The following is a 20105-nucleotide window of genomic DNA, read 5'->3' as shown; positions in this document are numbered from 1 at the left end:
AGACATTCCTTCGCGCCACGAAGTCATACATCATGCTTTAACACACTGCTGACCGATGTCAGCAATTCTGCTAATGATTGATTTAATTGTTTATCGCTCTGCAAGGACCACAGAAATTTCTCTTTTGCCAAACAATCTACAGTATGCAAAACAGGATAAAGCTGGATTTGTCATGGGCTGCTCAGATGGAGGTATTTCTGGGAGTTATTCAAACAGACCTGCACTGCACAGCAAAGCATCTCAAAGCTTCTCCACTATTGTACACAAGTTCAAAATTATATGGGGTTTTGATAGTGTAAATCGGCAGAAAATGTTTCCACTGGCAGGAAGGTCGGTAACCAGAGGGCATAGTTTTACGGTAATTGCCAGAAGAACCAGAGGGGAGATGAGGAGAAATGTTTTTACGCAGCACATTGTTATGATCGGGAATGCATTGCTTGAAAGGGTGCTGGAAGCAGATTCAATAGTAACTTTCTAAAGAGAATTGGATTAATACTTGAAGGGGAAAAACTTGGAAGGCTATGGGGAAACAGCAGGGGAGTTGGACTAATTGAATAGCTTTCAAAGAGCCGGCACAGGCACAATGGGCCAAATGGCCTCCTCCTGTGCTGTATGATTCTATGATTCTAAAATACCAGCCTCCAAACCAATGTCTTCTGTATTAAGAAACATAAAATGAAAGAACTGAGATTTTTTGGTCAGATTTCCATGTACCCAAATGTGAAACTATTCTTAGTTCACAAAATTATGGCAAACTTCTGCACGAAAAAGGAGTTTGAAAAAGCCTTACCTCGCCATGCTGCTTCAATCGCTTCTGTATTTCCTCAACAGGAACATCCAGATAGATAACCAGGTGAGGAGGCAGGAACTCACAAATGCTGATCCCTTTTATTTCATTGTAATGCTCGACACCTGAAAATTAAGCAAGGTGTAAGCACAGTAATTGGAAAAAAGGTCTGGTAATGACTGGAACCTTTGTGCAAGCTGAAGGAAACTGGCAGTTAGTGAACAATGGGAATCAGGGGAAAAATTCTCCAGTGGCTGGAGTCATACCTAGCACAAAGGAAGATGATAGCGGTTGCTGGAGACCAATCATCTCAGCCCCAGGACATTGTTGCAGGAATTCCTCAAGGCAGTGTCCTAGGCCCAACCATCTTCAGCTGCATCATCAATGATCTTCCCTCCATCATAAGGTCAGAAATGGGGATGTTTGCTGATGATTGCAGTGTTCAGTTCCATTTGCAACCCCTCAAATAATGAAGCAGTCCGAGCACGCATGCAGCAAGACCTGGACAACATCCAGGCTTGGGCTGATAAGTGGCAAGTAACATTCGTGCCAGACAAGTGTCAGGCAATGACCATCTCCAACAAGAGAGTCTAACCACCTCCCCTTGACATTCAACGGCATTACCATCGCCGAATCCCCCATCATCAACTTCCTGGGGGTCACCATTGACCAGAAACTTAACTGGACCAGCCATATAAATACTGTGGCAACAAGAGCAGGTCAGAGGCTGGGTATTCTGCTGTGAGAGACTCACCTCCTGACTCCCCAAAGCCTTTCCACCATCTACAAGGCACAAGTCAGGAGTGTGATGGAATACTCTCCACTTGCCTGGATGAGTGCAGCTCCAACACCACTCAAGAAGCTCAACACCATCCAGGTCAAAGCAGCCCACTTGATCGGCACCCCATCCAGCACCCTAAACATTCACTCCCTTCACTACCGGCGCATAGTGGCTGCAGTGTGTACCATCCACAGGATTCACTGCAGCAACTCGCCAAGGATTCTTCGACAGCACCTCCCAAACCCGCGACCTCTACCACCTAGAAGGACAAGAGCAGCATGCACTTGGGAACAACACCACCTGCACGTTCCCCTCCAAGTCACACACCATCCTGGCTTGGAAATATATCGCCGTTCCTTCATCGTTGCTGGGTCAAAATCCTGGGACTCCCCTCTTAACAGCACTGTGGGAGAACCTTCACCACACAGACTGCAGCGGTTCAAGAAGGCAGCTCACCACCATCTTCTCAAGGGTAATTAGGGATGGGCAATAAATGCGGGCCTCGCCAGCGATGCCCACATCCCATGAACGAATAAAAAAAAAGTAAACTTTAGATCAAAACCGAGTTAAAAAAAATTATCCAAAAATACACATCAAATCACTGACAGCAATATGATGCTTTACTTTGTTACTCCAATGCAATTGATTGTAAATTTTAAAACTGCACTTTAAACATTGTGAATCCAAAAATACCCAGGTAAAATTAGTAACTTTTAGCTGCAGATATTGTGAAAATTTCATTCATGTCCTTATGGATTTCACCTTAATAGCACAGCGAGAAGAGGGCGACAGTAATAGTGTGGTCTTGAAGAGCTCACAATCAGCTTGGTTCTGACAAAATATTGTATGTGCTTGGCCAGTACACAGAGGGAGATGATGTAATCTTTAAGGAAATAAAAGGAATATACATAGCCAAGGTAGATCTATCCTGGTGTGATGTGCAAGACCTGAATAGAACCACCAGAGCATTTGATTATAAGCTACAAAATCCGTAAGCCTAACTTTTTTTTTGGCGGGGGGTGGTGGGGAGAAACATTGTGTACAGGTAACAAATTCCACTACTTTATACCTATGCCATGAACAGCCAAGACAGTAAGTGATCTTCTCCCAGGCCTCTACCATTGCCAGTTTGAGCTGGAGGCTGGGAAGCACAAAAACTGCCTCGCAAATTACGCCTCTCTTCGCCCCAGCTCATGGTTGCTACTTCCCCATTGCAGCACAACTGAGACCAGGGATTAAGGCTGCCTCTTGCACTGACATGGCACAATGGGTTGACCCTCGGACAGGTCACCCAAAGAGCTAAAACTTAACACCTTCTCACTCAGTCTTTGGCTTATGGAATAGACTGCCGCCTAGTGCAGTAAATATGGAGAGATCTTCAGGCTAACAAGGGCAAATGTAACAACTTGCCACATAATAGGCAAGGAGACACTTGGGATTAAAAAAAATCCTCCCATTACAATTCAGTGGGTAAATGCATCATATTGTTTATTACTAAGATATACAGGCCAGAAGAAAAATCAGCCAGGGTTCTTGTTTCTGACCATTATTCAATGACCTTCAGCTACGACCCTCCCCTCCCCCACTGTAAAATACAGGTGTGAGGAAATCATGGGCCTCAGCATTGTTGAGTGGTTGAGCAACCTGCTGATGCTTATAGTCTGGACTCACACATGAAGAATGGCCACTTGGGCAATGTTGCAGGTGTTTGTAGAATCGTAGACCAACAGTAATCATTACCTTCAATAAAAGAGGGCAGAAAATGGGGGATAAAAGAACTAAGCCGCATCTAATTTCAAGACATTTTTCTCAGCAGTTGTGAAATACAAAGGATGCAAAGACCTTCTTGCTGCAAGATGCTACTTACACTGCTTCCGGATATAGCCTTGTTTGTACATTGCTTCGAGGAAAACGTAGTCACTGTAGGGTGAACGTTCCAACACGACACCTTGACCTACAGGTGCACAAACACAAATAGATCAAAATGCAATTCTGTTGGTAATTTTTATCCTGTTAATTGGCTACACCATGATCGGAACCCTTTTTACTTGTGTCACTGTAGTTACTACTTGGGAGAAATTATTCTTAATCCCTTTTAATTGTCTTGACTCAAATCCTTACATCTGTCATCAACTACCTAGTGTGGTTTCACAAAGTACGTACGTCAACTTTAGTGCTTGAAAGATCAATTTAAGGTTCCTCAATAGGTAAGAGTGTTTATTCAGCGAGTATGAGTCACACAGCCCCAGTCTGTGCTGCCCTCAACAGCAACAGTACTACATTTGGCCTCAGTGCCCTGGATTAAGGAGGGGCAAAAACGGCCAGGTTTCCTGCTGCTGATTGCTATCCAGCCAACTCCACTGAAAATTCTGATCTGCGGACATCAGTTGATGACAGGAACAGGGTCGACTGTTGTGCCCTCTATTGTTGAATTGTGGTAGACGTACTGTCAAGGCTCACATATGAAGAATGGCCACTTCATCAAAGTACTTGAAGGCAAGCAGCAAACATGCAGCCGCAGCCAAGAGTCAATAGCTCATGCTAAAATAGTGAAAATGTACCAATTTACAGTATCAGATATACTTCTCTATGTGTGCTTGTAAACTTTTCTGCAATTTTAAAGTTACTACATTTACCATAAATGTTTCAGCAAAATCAATTGTGTGTAGAAGCACTGGCAGCCTTGGGTTGCGTGAAATATTCTTGGCACCAATACTTCCCAATTTACATCAGCGGTGCCAACACATTCCACCAACCAATGTAGAGATTGGAGACTCAGCCACATTTGATCCACAGCACATGAATAACACTTTTACAAATAACCTAGCTTACTCAACAAAGACAACCAAAAGTCAAACTTCCACAGTGAAAGTATACATTCCATTTCTAAATTATGAGATGGTAAATAAAGAGAGTAGAAATCGAGAGATAAAATTTTCAACATCTTAGGGAGAATCATATAAATCAGTAACCAGAGAAAGGTGAATTCTTGATTACTGTTCTCAGGTATTTTACTTGGCAAATTAGACTCACCTTCAATGGAATCTAAACTGTAGCACTGGAATATTTAGTTGCACACTATATACTGCTAGTTTTTTCAAGAAAAGTGAGCATTGTTTTCGAATTCAAACCTGTTTGGAAAAGGTGCTCCAGGGCGTCCGAGTACTGCAAAGTGCGAAGATGGTACATCCAGGCCTGAAGCCGGTAGGAATTGCCATCCGGGCACATGGGATCAGCATAGAACTTTTCCACGCTGCAGTTACCATTGAATTGGGTACTTAGCTGTTGGCCATCGCCTGTCTTCCAGTCCCAGTAATGGATATCAACCTCAGGGATGTACAACATGCCTAAAGAAATCAAAGTATTGAGAAATTGCATTCAGAACTCAGTATTTAAAGAACGAAGGAAAGAAGTTGCATTTACATAGCGCCTTTCATGTCTGTGTGACATCCTCAAGTACTTCAGAGCCAAGAAATTACTGTTGAAGCGTAGCCATAAGAAACGACATGCAAAATCCAACATTATCTGCACGTCAATAATTCAATGCAGTAAAAACAGAAAGAAACCAAACTTCCCTGACAGCTCATTGCAGAAATGTACCCCAAGGTGTGGCATACAGACCAGGAACATCTCAATTTTAATCTTTGATCTGTGCAAAGCTATCCAATCAAGGGTTCATTATAAAGTGCCTCAGCATCCATAAATTGGAGAGCAGAGTAGAAAAAAAAGAGCGGAACATTAAACAGAACTACCACTGTCTACCCATCAATAGAAACGAGGTCAAGTGAGGGCGGGATCAGATTTCCCTAACAGATAGTGAAATAGACCACCAACTCTCAATGTCCAGACTTCTACATAAAAAATAACCATTTGAGCAAGATACTGTCACCACTGTTTGGAACCATATGCAACAGCACAAGTTGTCACCACGGAGAATCACCAACAGACGAAATTTGACAAAGAAAACAGCAAAGTAACCAATTCTTAGTGTAAGCCTTGGCTCAGTGGTAGCACTCTCAGCTCTGGGTCAGAAGGTTGTGGGTTCAAGTCCCAATCCAGTGGCTTCAGCACATAGAAAGGTTACAGCACAGAAGACGACCATTCGGCCCATCGAGTCAGCGCCTGCTCTATGCAAAAGCAATCCAGCTAGTCCCACTCCCCCGCCCTTACCCTGTCGCCCTGCAAATTTTTTCCTTTCAAGTACTTATCCAGTTCCCTCTTGAAGGCCATGATTGAATCTGCCTCCACCACCCCCTCGGGTAGTGCATTCCAGATCCCAACCACTCGCTGCGTAAAAACATTTTTCCTCCTGTCACCTTTGGTTCTTTTGTCAATCACCTTAAATCTATGTCCTCTGGTCCTTGACACTTCCGCCAATGGGAACAGTTTCTCTCTATCTACTCTGTCTAGACCCTTCATGATTTTGAACACTACTATCAAATCTCCTCGCAACCGCCTCTGTTCCAAGGAGAACAACCCCAACTTCTCCAGTCTATCCACGTAACTAAAGTCCCACATCCCTGGAATCATTCTAGGAAATCTTTTCTGCACCCTCTCTAAGGCCTTCACGTCTTTCCTAAAGTGCAGTGCCTAGAACTGGACACAATATTCCAGTTGTGGCTGAACCAATGTTTTATAAAGGTTCATCATGACTTCCATACTTTTATACTCTATGCCTCTATTTATAAAGCCCAGGATCCCATATGCTTTTTTAACTGCTTTCTCAACCTGCCCTGCTACCTTCAACATATACAACAGATCTCTCTGTTCCTGAAACCCATTTAGAGTTGTGCCCTCTAGTTTATATTGCCTCTGCTCGTTCTTCCTACCGAAATGTATCACTTCGCATTTTTCTGCATTAAATTTCATTTAAATGTGTCCGCTATGCCACCAGCCTGTCTATATCCTCCTGAAGTCGATCACTATCCTCCTCACTGTTTACCACCCTTCCAAGTTTTGTGTCATCTGCAAATTTTGAAAATGTGCCCTGTACACCCAAGTCCAAGTCATTAATATATATCAACAAAAGCAGCTGTCCCAGCACTGACCCCTGGGGAACACCACTGTACACCTCCCTCCAGTCTGAAAAGCAACCATTCACCAATACTCTTTCAGCTAAATCTGCATCCATGTTGCTACTGCCCTCTTTATTCCATGGGGCGTAATCTTGATGATAAGCCTACCATGCGGCACTTTATCAAATACCTTTTGAAAGTCCATATACACCACATCAACTGCATTGCCCTCATCAAAAAACTATCAGGTTAGTTAAACACGATTTGTCTTTAACAAATCCTGCTGGCTTTCCCTAATCAATCCACCCTCGTCCAAGTCACTCTTAATTCTGTCCTGGATTATCGTTTCTAAAAGTTTCCCCATCGCTGAGGTTAAACTGACTGGCCTATAGTTGCTGGGTTTATCCTTACACTCTTTTTTGAACAAAGGTGTAACATTTGCAATTTTCCAGGCCTCTGGCACCACCCCGTATCTACAAATGTTTGGAAGATTATGGCCAGTACTTCCCTCAGCAAGCTAGGATGCATCCCATCCGGACTGGGTGACTCTTCTTTATCAATTTTTAGCCCATCCAGTATCTCAACTATGTCTTCCTTTACTGAGACTCTGGCAGCATCTTCTTCCTTGGTAAAGACACATGCAAAGTACTCATTTAGTACCTCAACCATCCCCTCTGCCTCCATGAGTAGATCTCCTTTATGGTCCCTAATAAGCCGCACCCTTCCTCTTACTACCCGTTTACTGTTTACAAGCCTGTAGAAGACTTTTGGATTCCCTTTTATGTTGGCTGCCAGTCTATTCTCATACTCTGTCTTTGCCCCCGTTACTTCCTTTTTCACTTCCCCTCTGAACTTTCTATATTCTGTCTGGTTCTCACTTGTGTTATCAACCTGACATCTGTCATACGCCCCTTTTTTCTATTTCATCTTATTCACTATCTTTCTTGTCATCCAGCGAGCTCTGGCTTTAGTTGCCCTACCTTTCTGCCTCACGGGAATGTGCCTGGACTGTACCCGAACCATCATAATCTAGGCTGATTTATCATTGCAGTACTGAGGGAACGCTGCACTGTCAAAAGTGCCATCTTTCAGATGAGACATTAAACAGAGTCCTATCTGTCCTCTCCGGTGGATATAAAAGATCCCATGGCACTATTTCAATACTTATCCCTCAACCAAGACCACTAAAATCACATTATTTGGTCATTATCTCATTGCTGTTTGTGGGACTTTGCTGTGCACAAATTGGCTGTCGCGTTTCCTATATTACAACAGTGACTACACTTCAAAAAGTACTTCATTGGTTTTAAAGCGCTCTGGGACATCCTGAAGGGCGCTTTATAGATGCTCTATCTTTCTTTTTGTCAATTAGTGAGATGCTGCACCAAGCTGCAACAATGTCCATTTATTCTATAGAGGGTTACAGTTATAGAAAATACATCACAGAAGGTAGTTAGTCTACCCATCACGCCTATTTGGATGCTAGCTCTTCAATTGTAGCCATCTGCTCCAAATCCCATTTCCCTGCCCTTTCCCTGTATTTTACATTCTTCCTTTTTAAATGCTTATTCAATTCCCCGTTAAATGTTGTTACAGTTTTGCCTCTATAGCTAATTATGATAACACATGCTACGTTCTAATAACCCTCTGTGAAAAGAAATCTAACTTCTTCTAAAGATAATCTACAACCTAAGCCTCTTGCTACCAATTCACCAATCTGTGAAAACTATTTACCCTCTCAAAACCTTTCATAATTTTGAAAACCTCCATCAAATCTTGCTTTTGCTTTCTCTGTTCCAGTGTAAAAATGCTGCAATATTTTGGGCCTCTCATTCCTGGTGTCAATCTAGTACCCTTTCCATTGGCTCTAAAAGCCTTCTTATAGGGGCACCCAGAAATACATGCAATACGCCAACTGTGGCCTAATCACGGTCTTTCACAAACTCGTTAATTCCTTGCTTTTCTATTCAATGCTCATATGTAGAAAACCAAAAATCCCACTTGCCTTTATATGGCACTTCCACCCCTAAAGCTCTTGGTATCTGCACTCCTAGATCTCTTTATTCTGCCACTCAAGAATCATACCATTCAGGATATACTTCCTTCCACAGGTCCTTTTCCCTAAAAAAGTACTTCACATTTCTCTGCCTTGAACTGTATCTGCCAACTTATGCCTTCCTTCAATTTCTTGCATTCTTCCTTATTTTTCCAATACAACAACAACTTGCATTTATATAGTGCCTTTAACGTAGTAAAACACTTCACAGGAGTGTTATCAAACAAAATTTGACATTGAGCCACATAAGGAGATATTAGGACAGGTGACCAAAAGCTTGGTCAAAAAGGTAGGTATTAAGGAGCGTCTAAAAGGAGGAGACAGAGGTAGAGAGGCGGCGAGGTTGAGGGAGGGAATTCCAGAACTTAAGGCCTAGGCAGCTGAACGCACGGCCGCCAATGGTGGAGTGATTAAAATCAGGGATGCGCAAGAGGCAAGAATTGGAGAACAGCGATCTCAGAGGATTGTAGGGCTGGAGGAGGTTACAGAGATGGGGAGGGGCGAGACCATGGAGGGATTTGAAAACAAGGATGAGAATTTTAAAATCGAGGTGCTCCCGGACCAGAAGCCAATGTAGGTGAGCGAGCATAGGGTGATGGGAGAACAGGACTGGGTGCAAATTACGATACGGGCAGCAGAGTTTTGGATGAGCTCAAGACCCCCTTAATTTATCAGCAAACTTCAGTATGATTCCTCTTGCGTCCAGGTCATTTATGTAAAAAGGGCCAAGCACTGATCCCTGGGACACACCCTTACCCAAATCTAGCCAATCTAAAAACATCTATTTATCCCTGCTCTTTGCTTTCTATCCTCTACATTTCTATCCATTCATGCAGCTACATTCCTTTAATACCATGTGTCTTAATTCTGGTAACAAGTCTTATGTGACATCTTACAAAATGCTTTCTGAAAATCCATATATACACCATTTGTTGCATTCTCATCTATATCTACAATTTCCTCAAAAAATTCAATTATATAACCTGCCCTTTGAAAATCCATGCTCACCATCTCTGGTCAGCTCATGCTTCCCAGGTGTTCTCTAATTTCAACCCATATTTATGAATTCTAGAAGTTTTGTCCACAACAAAGGCAAGACTGGCTTATCCTTTTCCTGAATGGGCATGTAATATTCATTAGGCTCAGCCCATTGTCATGATTCCCATTTTCAAAGATTTTTGAAAAATTATGGTTACGAGAGACTCTCTAACAGAGGGGCTCAAATTCCTCCCATCAAAAAAAAAACCAACACAATTTCCTATTTTGTACTCATACCAAATTATCAACCGCAGAAATTTCAAACCAGTCTTTTGATGCAGAACTACATAAGTTTCTCTGAAAAACTCTGTGCAGTGTTCGTCACCTTCCTAAAAAGTGTTTGAAGCTGCAAAGGAATACTCGGCAGTTGGCAGACATTAGTTACAATTTTTTGTGATCCATCCTCAAGGAAAGCAATACAGAACAAACCTCTACCATGTAGTCATTGATTTTTTTTTAAATACAAACTTGGTGTGCCAAGATGGGAACTGGGAAGTCACGGACCTGCATCCATGAATTTCACGCAGTTCAAAGGAGTTGGTTCTTGAATGAAGGTCAATCACTTCCCCACCCAAGGAGGGTAGGAGGTAGAAGAGAGAAAAAGAGAATAGATGGGATGGGTCTCCTCTCCCATGCACCGTAATCACTAGTAATGTCACGGTCATATTAAGGGCCCTGTAATAAACCTTGTACAGCAGACAACACATCAAACCTTAGCTAGGACACAAAATAGTGCTGAATCTACCATCTACAAGGCACAAGTCAGGAGTACGATGGAATACTCTCCACTTGCTTGGATGAGTACAGCTCCAAAAACACTCAAGAAGCTCAACACCATCCAAGATAAAGCAGCCCGCTTGATTGGCACCCCATCCACCACCCTAAACATTCACTCCCTTCACCACCGGCGCACAGTGGCTGCAGTGTGTACCATCCACAGGATGCACTGCAGCAACTCGCCAAGGCTTCTTCGACAGCACCTCCCAAACCCGCGACCTCTCCCACCTAGAAGGGCAAGAGCAGCAGGCACATAGGAACAACATCACCTGCACGTTCCCCTCCAAGTCACACACCATCCTGACTTGGAAATTTATCGCCGTTCCTTCATCGTCGCTGGGTCAAAATCCTGGAACTCCCTTCCTAACAGCACTGTGGGAGAACCGTCACCACACGGACTGCAGCGGTTCAAGAAGGCGGCTCACCACCACTTTCTCAAGGGCAATTAGGGATGGGCAATAAATGCTGGCCTCACCAGCGACGCCCACATCCCATGGACGAATTTAAAAAAAGATGCTTTGCAGCAATGCAACCTGAAAATACTGCTGCCATACTGCTGGTAGAAGTTAATGATTCTTTAGTACCGGAGCTTCTCATCTTATTAAAAACACTTTGCTGGGAAGCTTCTGTGTTACAATGCCAAATGAAGCAATGAATGACCACACAGTAAGAGAATGAAAAGTTGCACTTATACAGCATCTTATCAAAACCTCAGGTCATCCCAGGGCACTTCACGACCAAAGAATTACTTTTTGAAACACAGTCACTGTTGCTATCTAAGGAACTGTGGTAACCAATTTGCACACAGCAATATTTCACAAACAGGAAATGAATGACCGACCAGATTTTGGTGGTATTGGATGAGAGGGGGATGCTAGCCTGGGTACCTGGAGAACTCCATGCTCTTCAAATATCCACTTCAGACAGGGCTTTGATTTAACAGCTCATCCAAAAGACAGCACCCCTGACAATGCAGCACTTCCATAGTACTGTAATGAATTATGTACTCAAATCCAAAGTGAACATCTGATCCTCCGGCTCAGAGGCGAGAGTGCTACCAATTAAGCAAAGCTGATACTTAACGTAGTAAGAAATACATTTGTAAATGGAGGAAAGAAGTGTGGGAGCCCATGCCGAGTTACAAGAGGTTTACAGAACCAAACACTGTGGGTGGGAGCAGGGGAAGATTGTGGGTGACATAATCCAAGTCACCAATTCCACAGGTGAAAGCAAGTTATTTAGCTTCACCTATGATCTTGGAATGCACCATTGCCAACACTCATGATTTACTTGCAAGTTCCACAATTTGCACAAAGTTTTTATTGATTCTTTCACTAAAGAAAATGTAGATGTAACTATATTCGAGTTTCCCTTGTAAAGCATGACCATTAAAAAAACTTCCATAAACCACATGATTTGTGACTAAATCAGAAGTGCTGGCAATGTTACCAATAGCTCCCAATAAAAGAAGGATTTGTTCGATTGCATTCAGGGGTCTGGGAGACATTTCACAGTTTTACTTGTGATTATTCACCATTTCCAGGAGATAAAATTAGAGAGTCAATTAAATTGTAAAATGTGGATGGCTATTACAATATGTTCCAGCCCAACACACCTTAATATCCTCCTGCTGCATAATAACAGACACCATCAATTGCACTACATCTGTGACTTGAATCACCCAAAAGAGGGCTGCATGGAGCAAAACATAAAATACAAGCACAAGTAATGGAGAAACATTCAACATAAACTTTGCTGTATGAAGCATAAAACAATCCCAGCAATTTACCTAGTTTCTCTGCTATATTTCGAGCGAGGACACTTTTTCCAGAAGCCAGGTTTCCTTCGACAGTGATGATTTTACTGTTGTGCTTGAACTTTTCCATGGTTCTTTCTCCCAGAATATAGGCCCACCAGCCATACATCAGCTTTCTGTGGGAACTTACATGGATCCGAGCCTAAAGCACAGAACAGACAAACATAGGTTCTGAGACATGCAGGAAAACATCCCCTCTCTCTACACACTGCTCTTTTAGCAGCTAGTCATTGAAGCTAGTTCACTGGTGCACATAAAAATCATACAACATTTCTGCCTTGCTGCTCGACTGTACAATAGGATGGATGGGCTCTTTGCACCCAAGCAGTCACCAATGCTATTCTGAAATCAACCATTGGGTGGATGTGTTAAACACGGCCAAGTGATGATTCGCCCTTGGACTCTCAATGGTGGAAGTCAGACCTTCACTCAGCAGCTCCTAATAGCAGCATTGCCGATGTGAAGTATTGGAATGGATGAAATAATTACAGGATAAACCTGCATCTTAGCACTCCATGGCAGATATTGCTTCCCAAGAGGAGCAAATGTCCCTCATTGTACCAGTTTATGAGCCTCTGCTGCCCAAACACACAAAGGAACTGATCTCATCACTCAAGTTATTTAGAATCTGTATTATTAATGGATAATATTTCAACTAGCGTTTGGTGATTTCGGGAAGCTGAATACCAAACAACCCAAATATCAAAGCAAAAGAAAAACTAATGCAAATGCTGGAAAAAAAAAATTTTTAAATAGAAAATGCTGTAAATACGCAGCAAGTCCCTTCAGATGCTGATGGGCCTGCTATGCATTTCCAGTATTTTTCTTTTAATTTAAAATGTTAAAAGACCTTTGATGTTCCTTTGACAAATACTCAGTACAAGTCTTGCCATCAGTACCTTTTTGCCTCCCTTTGTTGATTAAAATAAACTGTTTAAATTTTGAAGGCTTACATAACTGGGGAAACAACCTGGAAACAGTACTGAGGTATCTACGCTGATCAAGAATAGCAGCAAAAAGTCAATAACCGTGGCTGCTTGAAACATTAAACAGTGCACATTAATTCACCTCTCACACTCATCAATCTCAATAACAAACACACAGTTGAATTTAAGGCTGTTGGTGCACCTTGGGTTAATGACTGTACCTCAACTATGCTCTTCAACTCCCCACTTCCACTGGGCTGAGTAATTCCTCCCAGCCAGTTCCTTAGATAAGGACCAGATTTAGAATTACAGCCCCAGTGCTTTCAGCAACTTTCCCTGTTCTCTAATAGCATTTAGTTTTATACTCTAGTGTGGGGACATTCCTGCATTCAGTTGCAAATACATAACTATCACATGCATCCCATCACCAATCACACACTCATAATAGGGTACAGGGAAAAAAAAAATCAATTAAATTCTTAGAAAAATTGAACTCAGGGCTCTTAGATCATATAACAGAAGCAAACAGCCAACCAATAGTTAGCAGAACAGTTGTAAGGCCGGCTGCCTGGTTTACTGGTCTGGAACCAGCACACAGAGGAATCTACTGGTGCCAAAACCATGATAAAAGAACATGGTTCCATTCTGGTTACATCCAGTAACAGAGGGCCTTGATTTTCAGTTTTTAACAAATTTCCAGATTTTGTTGTTTTGCTGACCCCTGCCTCAAAAGTGCTTACAGCTAGCTTGGTTGGGAGAGTTCTCTTACCTCCTCTCCAGAACATCATAAAAAAGACAAAGCTTTAAAAAAAAATTGTTAAAACAAAATTACCGATAAATTCTCTCCCAAAACCATTCACCCAGAAAATGTTGCATTCAGGCTAATTCCCAAGAAATATGAAAGCAAAGAATGCCTAAGATCACACACAGCCTGCAAGGATACTAACCCTGTGGTGTCTGAAAAGAAAACTCAAGGATGATTTAATACACAGTAGTGCTTGGCTAAAACTGACTTTTTCCATTCAGCATCTAGAACAGGTCCACTGTACAGGTTTAAGGAGGTGAGAATGATTGACTGGAACACTTCCAATATAAAGTACTTTCTTTCCCATACACGGACATCTATCTATAAAATAAAATCACTGCAGGATACTGTTTCCACAACAGTTATTGGGGCTCTTGCCTGATGCAGGGAGATTCCCCAAAGTGGACACTCGATAGGAAGCAAAAGGCCCTATTCTGTGGAATCCATTCGCACCTGGGAACTATCCTAACAGCAACTACTGGCTCAGCAAGAGACCAGCTTGGATACTCTGATCCTGTGGTACCTGAACAGGAAACTTAATAATGGTTTAAGTACACAGTAGTGCTCGGCTAAAACTGACTTTTCCCATTCAGCATCTAGACCAGGTCCAAGAGTCATGCTCAGGTATGTTTAATATAACACACCCATAAGTAAAACAAGGGAGCCCCAGAAAGGGAGATTTTCACAAGAGGCAAGGAGTTTATTCTCCCCATGGTGGATTTCTACACATTGTTTGGCAGTGTACCATGATGGACTATGGTGGGACACCCTTTATGTTGAATGCAGCTCATTTCCTCCCCCCACATTTTTCTTTTGCCAGTGTGACAAGGCGTTAAAAAAAAAATGACTTGAAAGGCAAGGGTTTGGTGCTATGTGATCTGACAGTGAAAATATCTGGGTTTGTAAAACTGAGCAATGAGGGGGAAGATTGCCATGTGTTGTTTCTGCTCTTCACTTTCTTTTCGCTCGTTTTCTCTTAAAACTCAATATTAATTCATCCAACTTTTTTAAATAAAGATTTCCCAGTATATCCACTGCTGCTTCAGACCACTGGAGAATATTTTCTGCATTTCAGGATGTGATTGAGAAAATAGCACACTGGATTGTATATAAATTTTCAACTGAGATGGGTAGGACAGCAATTTCTGTCCTTCTGGGATCAGAAGATCAACTGCAACAACAACTTGCATTTAAATAGTGCCTTTAACGTAGTAAAATGTCCCAAGGTGCTTTACAGGAGCGTTATCAAATAAAATTTGACAATGAGCCACATAAGGAGATATTAGGACAAGCTTGGTCAAAGAGGTAGGTTTTAAGGAGCATCGTAAAGGAGGAGAGAGAGGTGGAGAGGTTTAGGGAGCCATTAGGATCTCGGATCACCTGCTCTATTCTGACGATGATATTTATACATTATCTACACCAGGAAACAATGAGTGGCTAAAATGTTACAGCTTCGGGGGAGGAGCTGCTCCCCCTCTCTCTCCCTCTCCCCCTCCCCCCCCCCCAGTGATCTCTCTCCATCCCCTTCGCCGCCCCCCCCCCCCCCCCCCCAGTGACCTCCCTCTCTCCATCCCCTTCGCCCCCCCCCAGTGACCTCCCTCTCTCCATCCCCTTCGCCCCCCCCCCCCCCCGTGACCTCCCTCTCTCCATCCCCTTCGCCCCCCCCCCCCCCGTGACCTCCCTCTCTCCATCCCCTTCGCCCCCCCCCCCCCCGTGACCTCCCTCTCTCCATCCCCTTCGCCCCCCCCCCCCCCGTGACCTCCCTCTCTCCATCCCCTTCGCCCCCCCCCCCCCCGTGACCTCCCTCTCTCCATCCCCTTCGCCCCCCCCCCCCCCGTGACCTCCCTCTCTCCATCCCCTTCGCCCCCCCCCCCCCCGTGACCTCCCTCTCTCCATCCCCTTCGCCCCCCCCCCCCCCCGTGACCTCCCTCTCTCCATCCCCTTCGCCCCCCCCCCCCCGTGACCTCCCTCTCTCCATCCCCTTCGCCCCCCCCCCCCGTGACCTCCCTCTCTCCATCCCCTTCGCCCCCCCCCCCCCGTGACCTCCCTCTCTCCATCCCCTTCGCCCCCCCCCCCCCGTGACCTCCCTCTCTCCATCCCCTTCGCCCCCCCCCCCCCCCGTGTCCTCCCTCTCTCCATCCCCTTCGCCCCCCCCCCCCCGTGACCTCCCTCTCTCCATCCCCTTCGCCCCCCCCCCCCCCCGTGTCCTCCCTCTCTCCATCCCCTTCGCCCCCCCCCCCCCGTGTCCTCCCTCTCTCCATCCCCTTCGCCCCCCCCCCCCGTGTCCTCCCTCTCTCCATCCCCTTCGCCCCCCCCCCCCGTGTCCTCCCTCTCTCCATCCCCTTCGCCCCCCCCCCCCCGTGTCCTCCCTCTCTCCATCCCCTTCGCCCCCCCCCCCCCGACCTCCCTCTCTCCATCCCCTTCCCCCCCCCCCCCCCCCCCCCGACCTCCCTCTCTCCATCCCCTTCCCCCCCCCCCCCCCCCGTGACCTCCCTCTCTCCATCCCCTTCGCCCCCCCCTCCAGTGACCTCCCTCTCTCCATCCCCTTCGCCCCCCCCTCCAGTGACCTCCCTCTCTCCATCCCCTTCCCCCCCCCCCCCCGACCTCCCTCTCTCCATCCCCTTCGCCCCCCCCCCAGTGACCTCCCCCTCTCCATCCCCTTCGCCCCCCCCCAGTGACCTCCCTCTCTCCATCCCCTTCGCCCCAGTGACCTCCCTCTCTCCATCCCCTTCACCCCAGTGACCTCCCTCTCTCCTCCCCCCCCAGTGACCTCCCCCTCTCCTCCCCCCCCAGTGACCTCCCCCTCTCCTCCCCCCCCCAGTGACCTCCCCCTCTCCTCCCCCCCCCAGTGACCTCCCCCTCTCCTCCCCCCCCCAGTGACCTCCCCCTCTCCTCCCCCCCCCAGTGACCTCCCCCTCTCCTCCCCCCCCAGTGACCTCCCCCTCTCCTCCCCCCCCCAGTGACCTCCCCCTCTCTCCCCCCCCAGTGACCTCCCCCTCTCTCCTCCCCCCCCAGTGACCTCCCCATCTCCTCCCCCCCCAGTGACCTCCCTCTCTCCATCCCCTTCGCCCCAGTGACCTCCCTCTCTCCATCCCCTTCGCCCCAGTGACCTCCCTCTCTCCATCCCCTTCGCCCCAGTGACCTCCCTCTCTCCATCCCCTTCGCCCCAGTGACCTCCCTCTCTCCATCCCCTTCGCCCCAGTGACCTCCCTCTCTCCTCCCCCCCCGTGACCTCCCCCTCTCCTCCCCCCCCCAGTGACCTCCCCCTCTCCTCCCCCCCCCAGTGACCTCCCCCTCTCCTCCCCCCCCAGTGACCTCCCCCTCTCCTCCCCCCCCAGTGACCTCCCCCTCTCTCCCCCCCCAGTGACCTCCCTCTCTCTCCTCCCCCCCCAGTGACCTCCCCCTCTCCTCCCCCCCCAGTGACCTCCCTCTCTCCATCCCCTTCGCCCCAGTGACCTCCCTCTCTCCATCCCCTTCGCCTCAGTGACCTCCCTCTCTCCATCCCCTTCGCCCCAGTGACCTCCCTCTCTCCATCCCCTTCGCCCCAGTGACCTCCCTCTCTCCTCCCCCCCCGTGACCTCCCCCTCTCCTCCCCCCCCAGTGACCTCCCCCTCTCCTCCCCCCCCAGTGACCTCCCCCTCTCCTCCCCCCCCAGTGACCTCCCCCTCTCCTCCCCCCCCAGTGACCTCCCCCTCTCTCCCCCCCCAGTGACCTCCCTCTCTCTCCTCCCCCCCCAGTGACCTCCCCCTCTCCTCCCCCCCCAGTGACCTCCCTCTCTCCATCCCCTTCGCCCCAGTGACCTCCCTCTCTCCATCCCCTTCGCCTCAGTGACCTCCCTCTCTCCATCCCCTTCGCCCCAGTGACCTCCCTCTCTCCATCCCCTTCGCCCCAGTGACCTCCCTCTCTCCTCCCCCCCCGTGACCTCCCCCTCTCCTCCCCCCCCAGTGACCTCCCCCTCTCCTCCCCCCCCCAGTGACCTCCCCCTCTCCTCCCCCCCCAGTGACCTCCCCCTCTCCTCCCCCCCCAGTGACCTCCCCCTCTCTCCTCCCCCCCCAGTGACCTCCCCCTCTCCTCCCCCCCCAGTGACCTCCCTCTCTCCATCCCCTTCGCCCCAGTGACCTCCCTCTCTCCATCCCCTTCGCCCCAGTGACCTCCCTCTCTCCATCCCCTTCGCCCCAGTGACCTCCCTCTCTCCATCCCCTTCGCCCCAGTGACCTCCCCCTCTCCTCCCCCCCCAGTGACCTCCCCCTCTTCTCCCCCCCCCAGTGACCTCCCCCTCTCCTCCCCCCCCCCAGTGACCTCCCCCTCTCTCCCCCCCCCCAGTGACCTCCCCCTCTCTCCCCCCCCCAGTGACCTCCCTCTCTCTCCTCCCCCCCCAGTGACCTCCCCCTCTCTCCTCCCCCCCCAGTGACCTCCCCCTCTCCTCCCCCCCCAGTGACCTCCCCCTCTCCTCCCCCCCCAGTGACCTCCCCCTCTCTCCCCCCCCAGTGACCTCCCCCTCTCTCCCCCCCAGTGACCTCCCCCTCTCTCCCCCCCCAGTGACCTCCCCCTCTCCTCCCCCCCCAGTGACCTCCCCCTCTCTCCCCCCCCAGTGACCTCCCCCTCTCCTCCCCCCCCAGTGACCTCCCCCTCTCCTCCCCCCCCAGTGACCTCCCCCTCTTCCCTTTCCCTTCCCCAGTGACCTCCCCCTCTCCCCCCCGTGACCTCCCTCTCTTCCCCCCGTGACCTCCCTCTCTTCCCCCCCCTTCCTCAGTGACCTCCCTCTATTCCCCCCCCCTTCCTCAGTGACCTCCCTCTCTTCCCCCCCCCCTTCCCCAGTGACCTCTCCTCCTCCTCCCCTCCCTCCTCCTCTCCCTCCTCCTCTCCTCCCCTCCTCTCCTCTCCTCCCCTCCTCCTCCTCTCCTCCCCTCCCTCCTCCTCCTCCTCCTCCTCTCCCTCCTCCTCCTCTCCTCCCCTCCCTCCTCCTCCTCCTCTCCTCCCCTCCCTCCTCCTCCTCCTCCTCCTCTCCCTCTCCTCCCCTCCCTCCTCTCTCTCTCCCCCCTCCCTCCTCCTCCTCTCTCTCTCTCTCTCTCACTGACGTCCTTGTGGTTTCGAACTCCGCTGTTTTAACCGGCAGACGTTTCTCCTCTGCCATTCCACGCCATTAATTCCCTTTAACGGACGAGAATGGAGCGGCTCGGTTCTCACCGCTTGTCCACCCAGGCTCAGGGGGGCCCGAGAGCGCGGCCCCACCGCCGTCAGCAGCCGCCGCGCCGCCATCTCCCCCGCCGCCGGAAAGTGACCCCGAGCCTGGGGTCCTCCCTCACCTAGCGGCGCGCTCAATCCCTTCACAGGCAGCCACTTCATTGCCTGATTGTTTGGAGACCAGGAGCAACTGTTGCTGCCAATTATCTCTTGTAATGAAAAAATGTAAGTTACTTTAATTGAAGCATCTAACTTTAAAAAAAAAACACTGTTCCACGTGTTCCTGGTCAGTGTCATGGCTTTTGTAAATCTGACTCCTAGAGTCCTGCCAGTTGCCTGAATTTTACTGCTAGGAAGGAAATTAAGTTGAATTTATATTGTTTTGAACGCACTAAATACAGGAGGGAAGAATAGCATTTCGTTCATAGGGAATGATTTCAAGCTTACTTGCTACTGTTGGAATATTGAAATGAGATCAAAGGGCAGCGCGCTCAGTGTCTGGGCTTTTTTTGGTACATCTGAGTTGTCCCAGTGTCACCGAACAGAAACAAAAAAACAATAAGGCAAGTGCCCCGGGGCACCACAAATACAATAAATAATAACAAAAATAAAACTCAAACAAAATTATGATGTTACTATGAGCATCCATGACGCAATCTATACCCTGCGGCGCCCACCGGTCGTAGAAGGCCTCAACCATGCCAGTGGACAATGCATGCTCCTGCTCCAGGGCCACCTGGGCACAGACAATGCCGCAGGAGAGTGACAGGCAGCCAGAGCGATTCCACCCATGGGTCCCGGCCATCCTGGACCAATAGATTGCTGTTTTAGCAAGGCCCATGAGAAGGTCCTCCGATTTATCCACTCCTCACACTAGGTGGCTAAAATTCAAGCAGAATCAGTGGAGCAGCCCCTCCAAA

General features: G+C 48.0%; 1 protein-coding gene across 1 annotated transcript in view; it reads right to left on the bottom strand.

Moving 5' to 3' along the window:
• Positions 1-19347, bottom strand: part of ndufa10 (NADH:ubiquinone oxidoreductase subunit A10) — an 80313-nt gene extending 60966 nt beyond the window's left edge. The window contains exons 1-5 of the mRNA XM_067987938.1: positions 19189-19347; positions 12244-12412; positions 4700-4915; positions 3436-3522; positions 791-912 (exon numbers count right to left, since the gene is read on the bottom strand). Of these exons, the coding sequence (XP_067844039.1) occupies positions 791-912; positions 3436-3522; positions 4700-4915; positions 12244-12412; positions 19189-19347 (753 nt within the window). The remainder of the gene's footprint in view (positions 1-790; positions 913-3435; positions 3523-4699; positions 4916-12243; positions 12413-19188) is intronic.
• Between the last annotated feature and the right edge of the window lie 758 nt (positions 19348-20105).

The sequence above is a fragment of the Heptranchias perlo genome, chromosome 7 (genome assembly GCF_035084215.1).
Source record: "Heptranchias perlo isolate sHepPer1 chromosome 7, sHepPer1.hap1, whole genome shotgun sequence".
NCBI classification, from domain to species: Eukaryota; Metazoa; Chordata; class Chondrichthyes; order Hexanchiformes; family Hexanchidae; genus Heptranchias; species Heptranchias perlo.
This window is presented reverse-complemented; position numbering and strand designations above follow the sequence as displayed.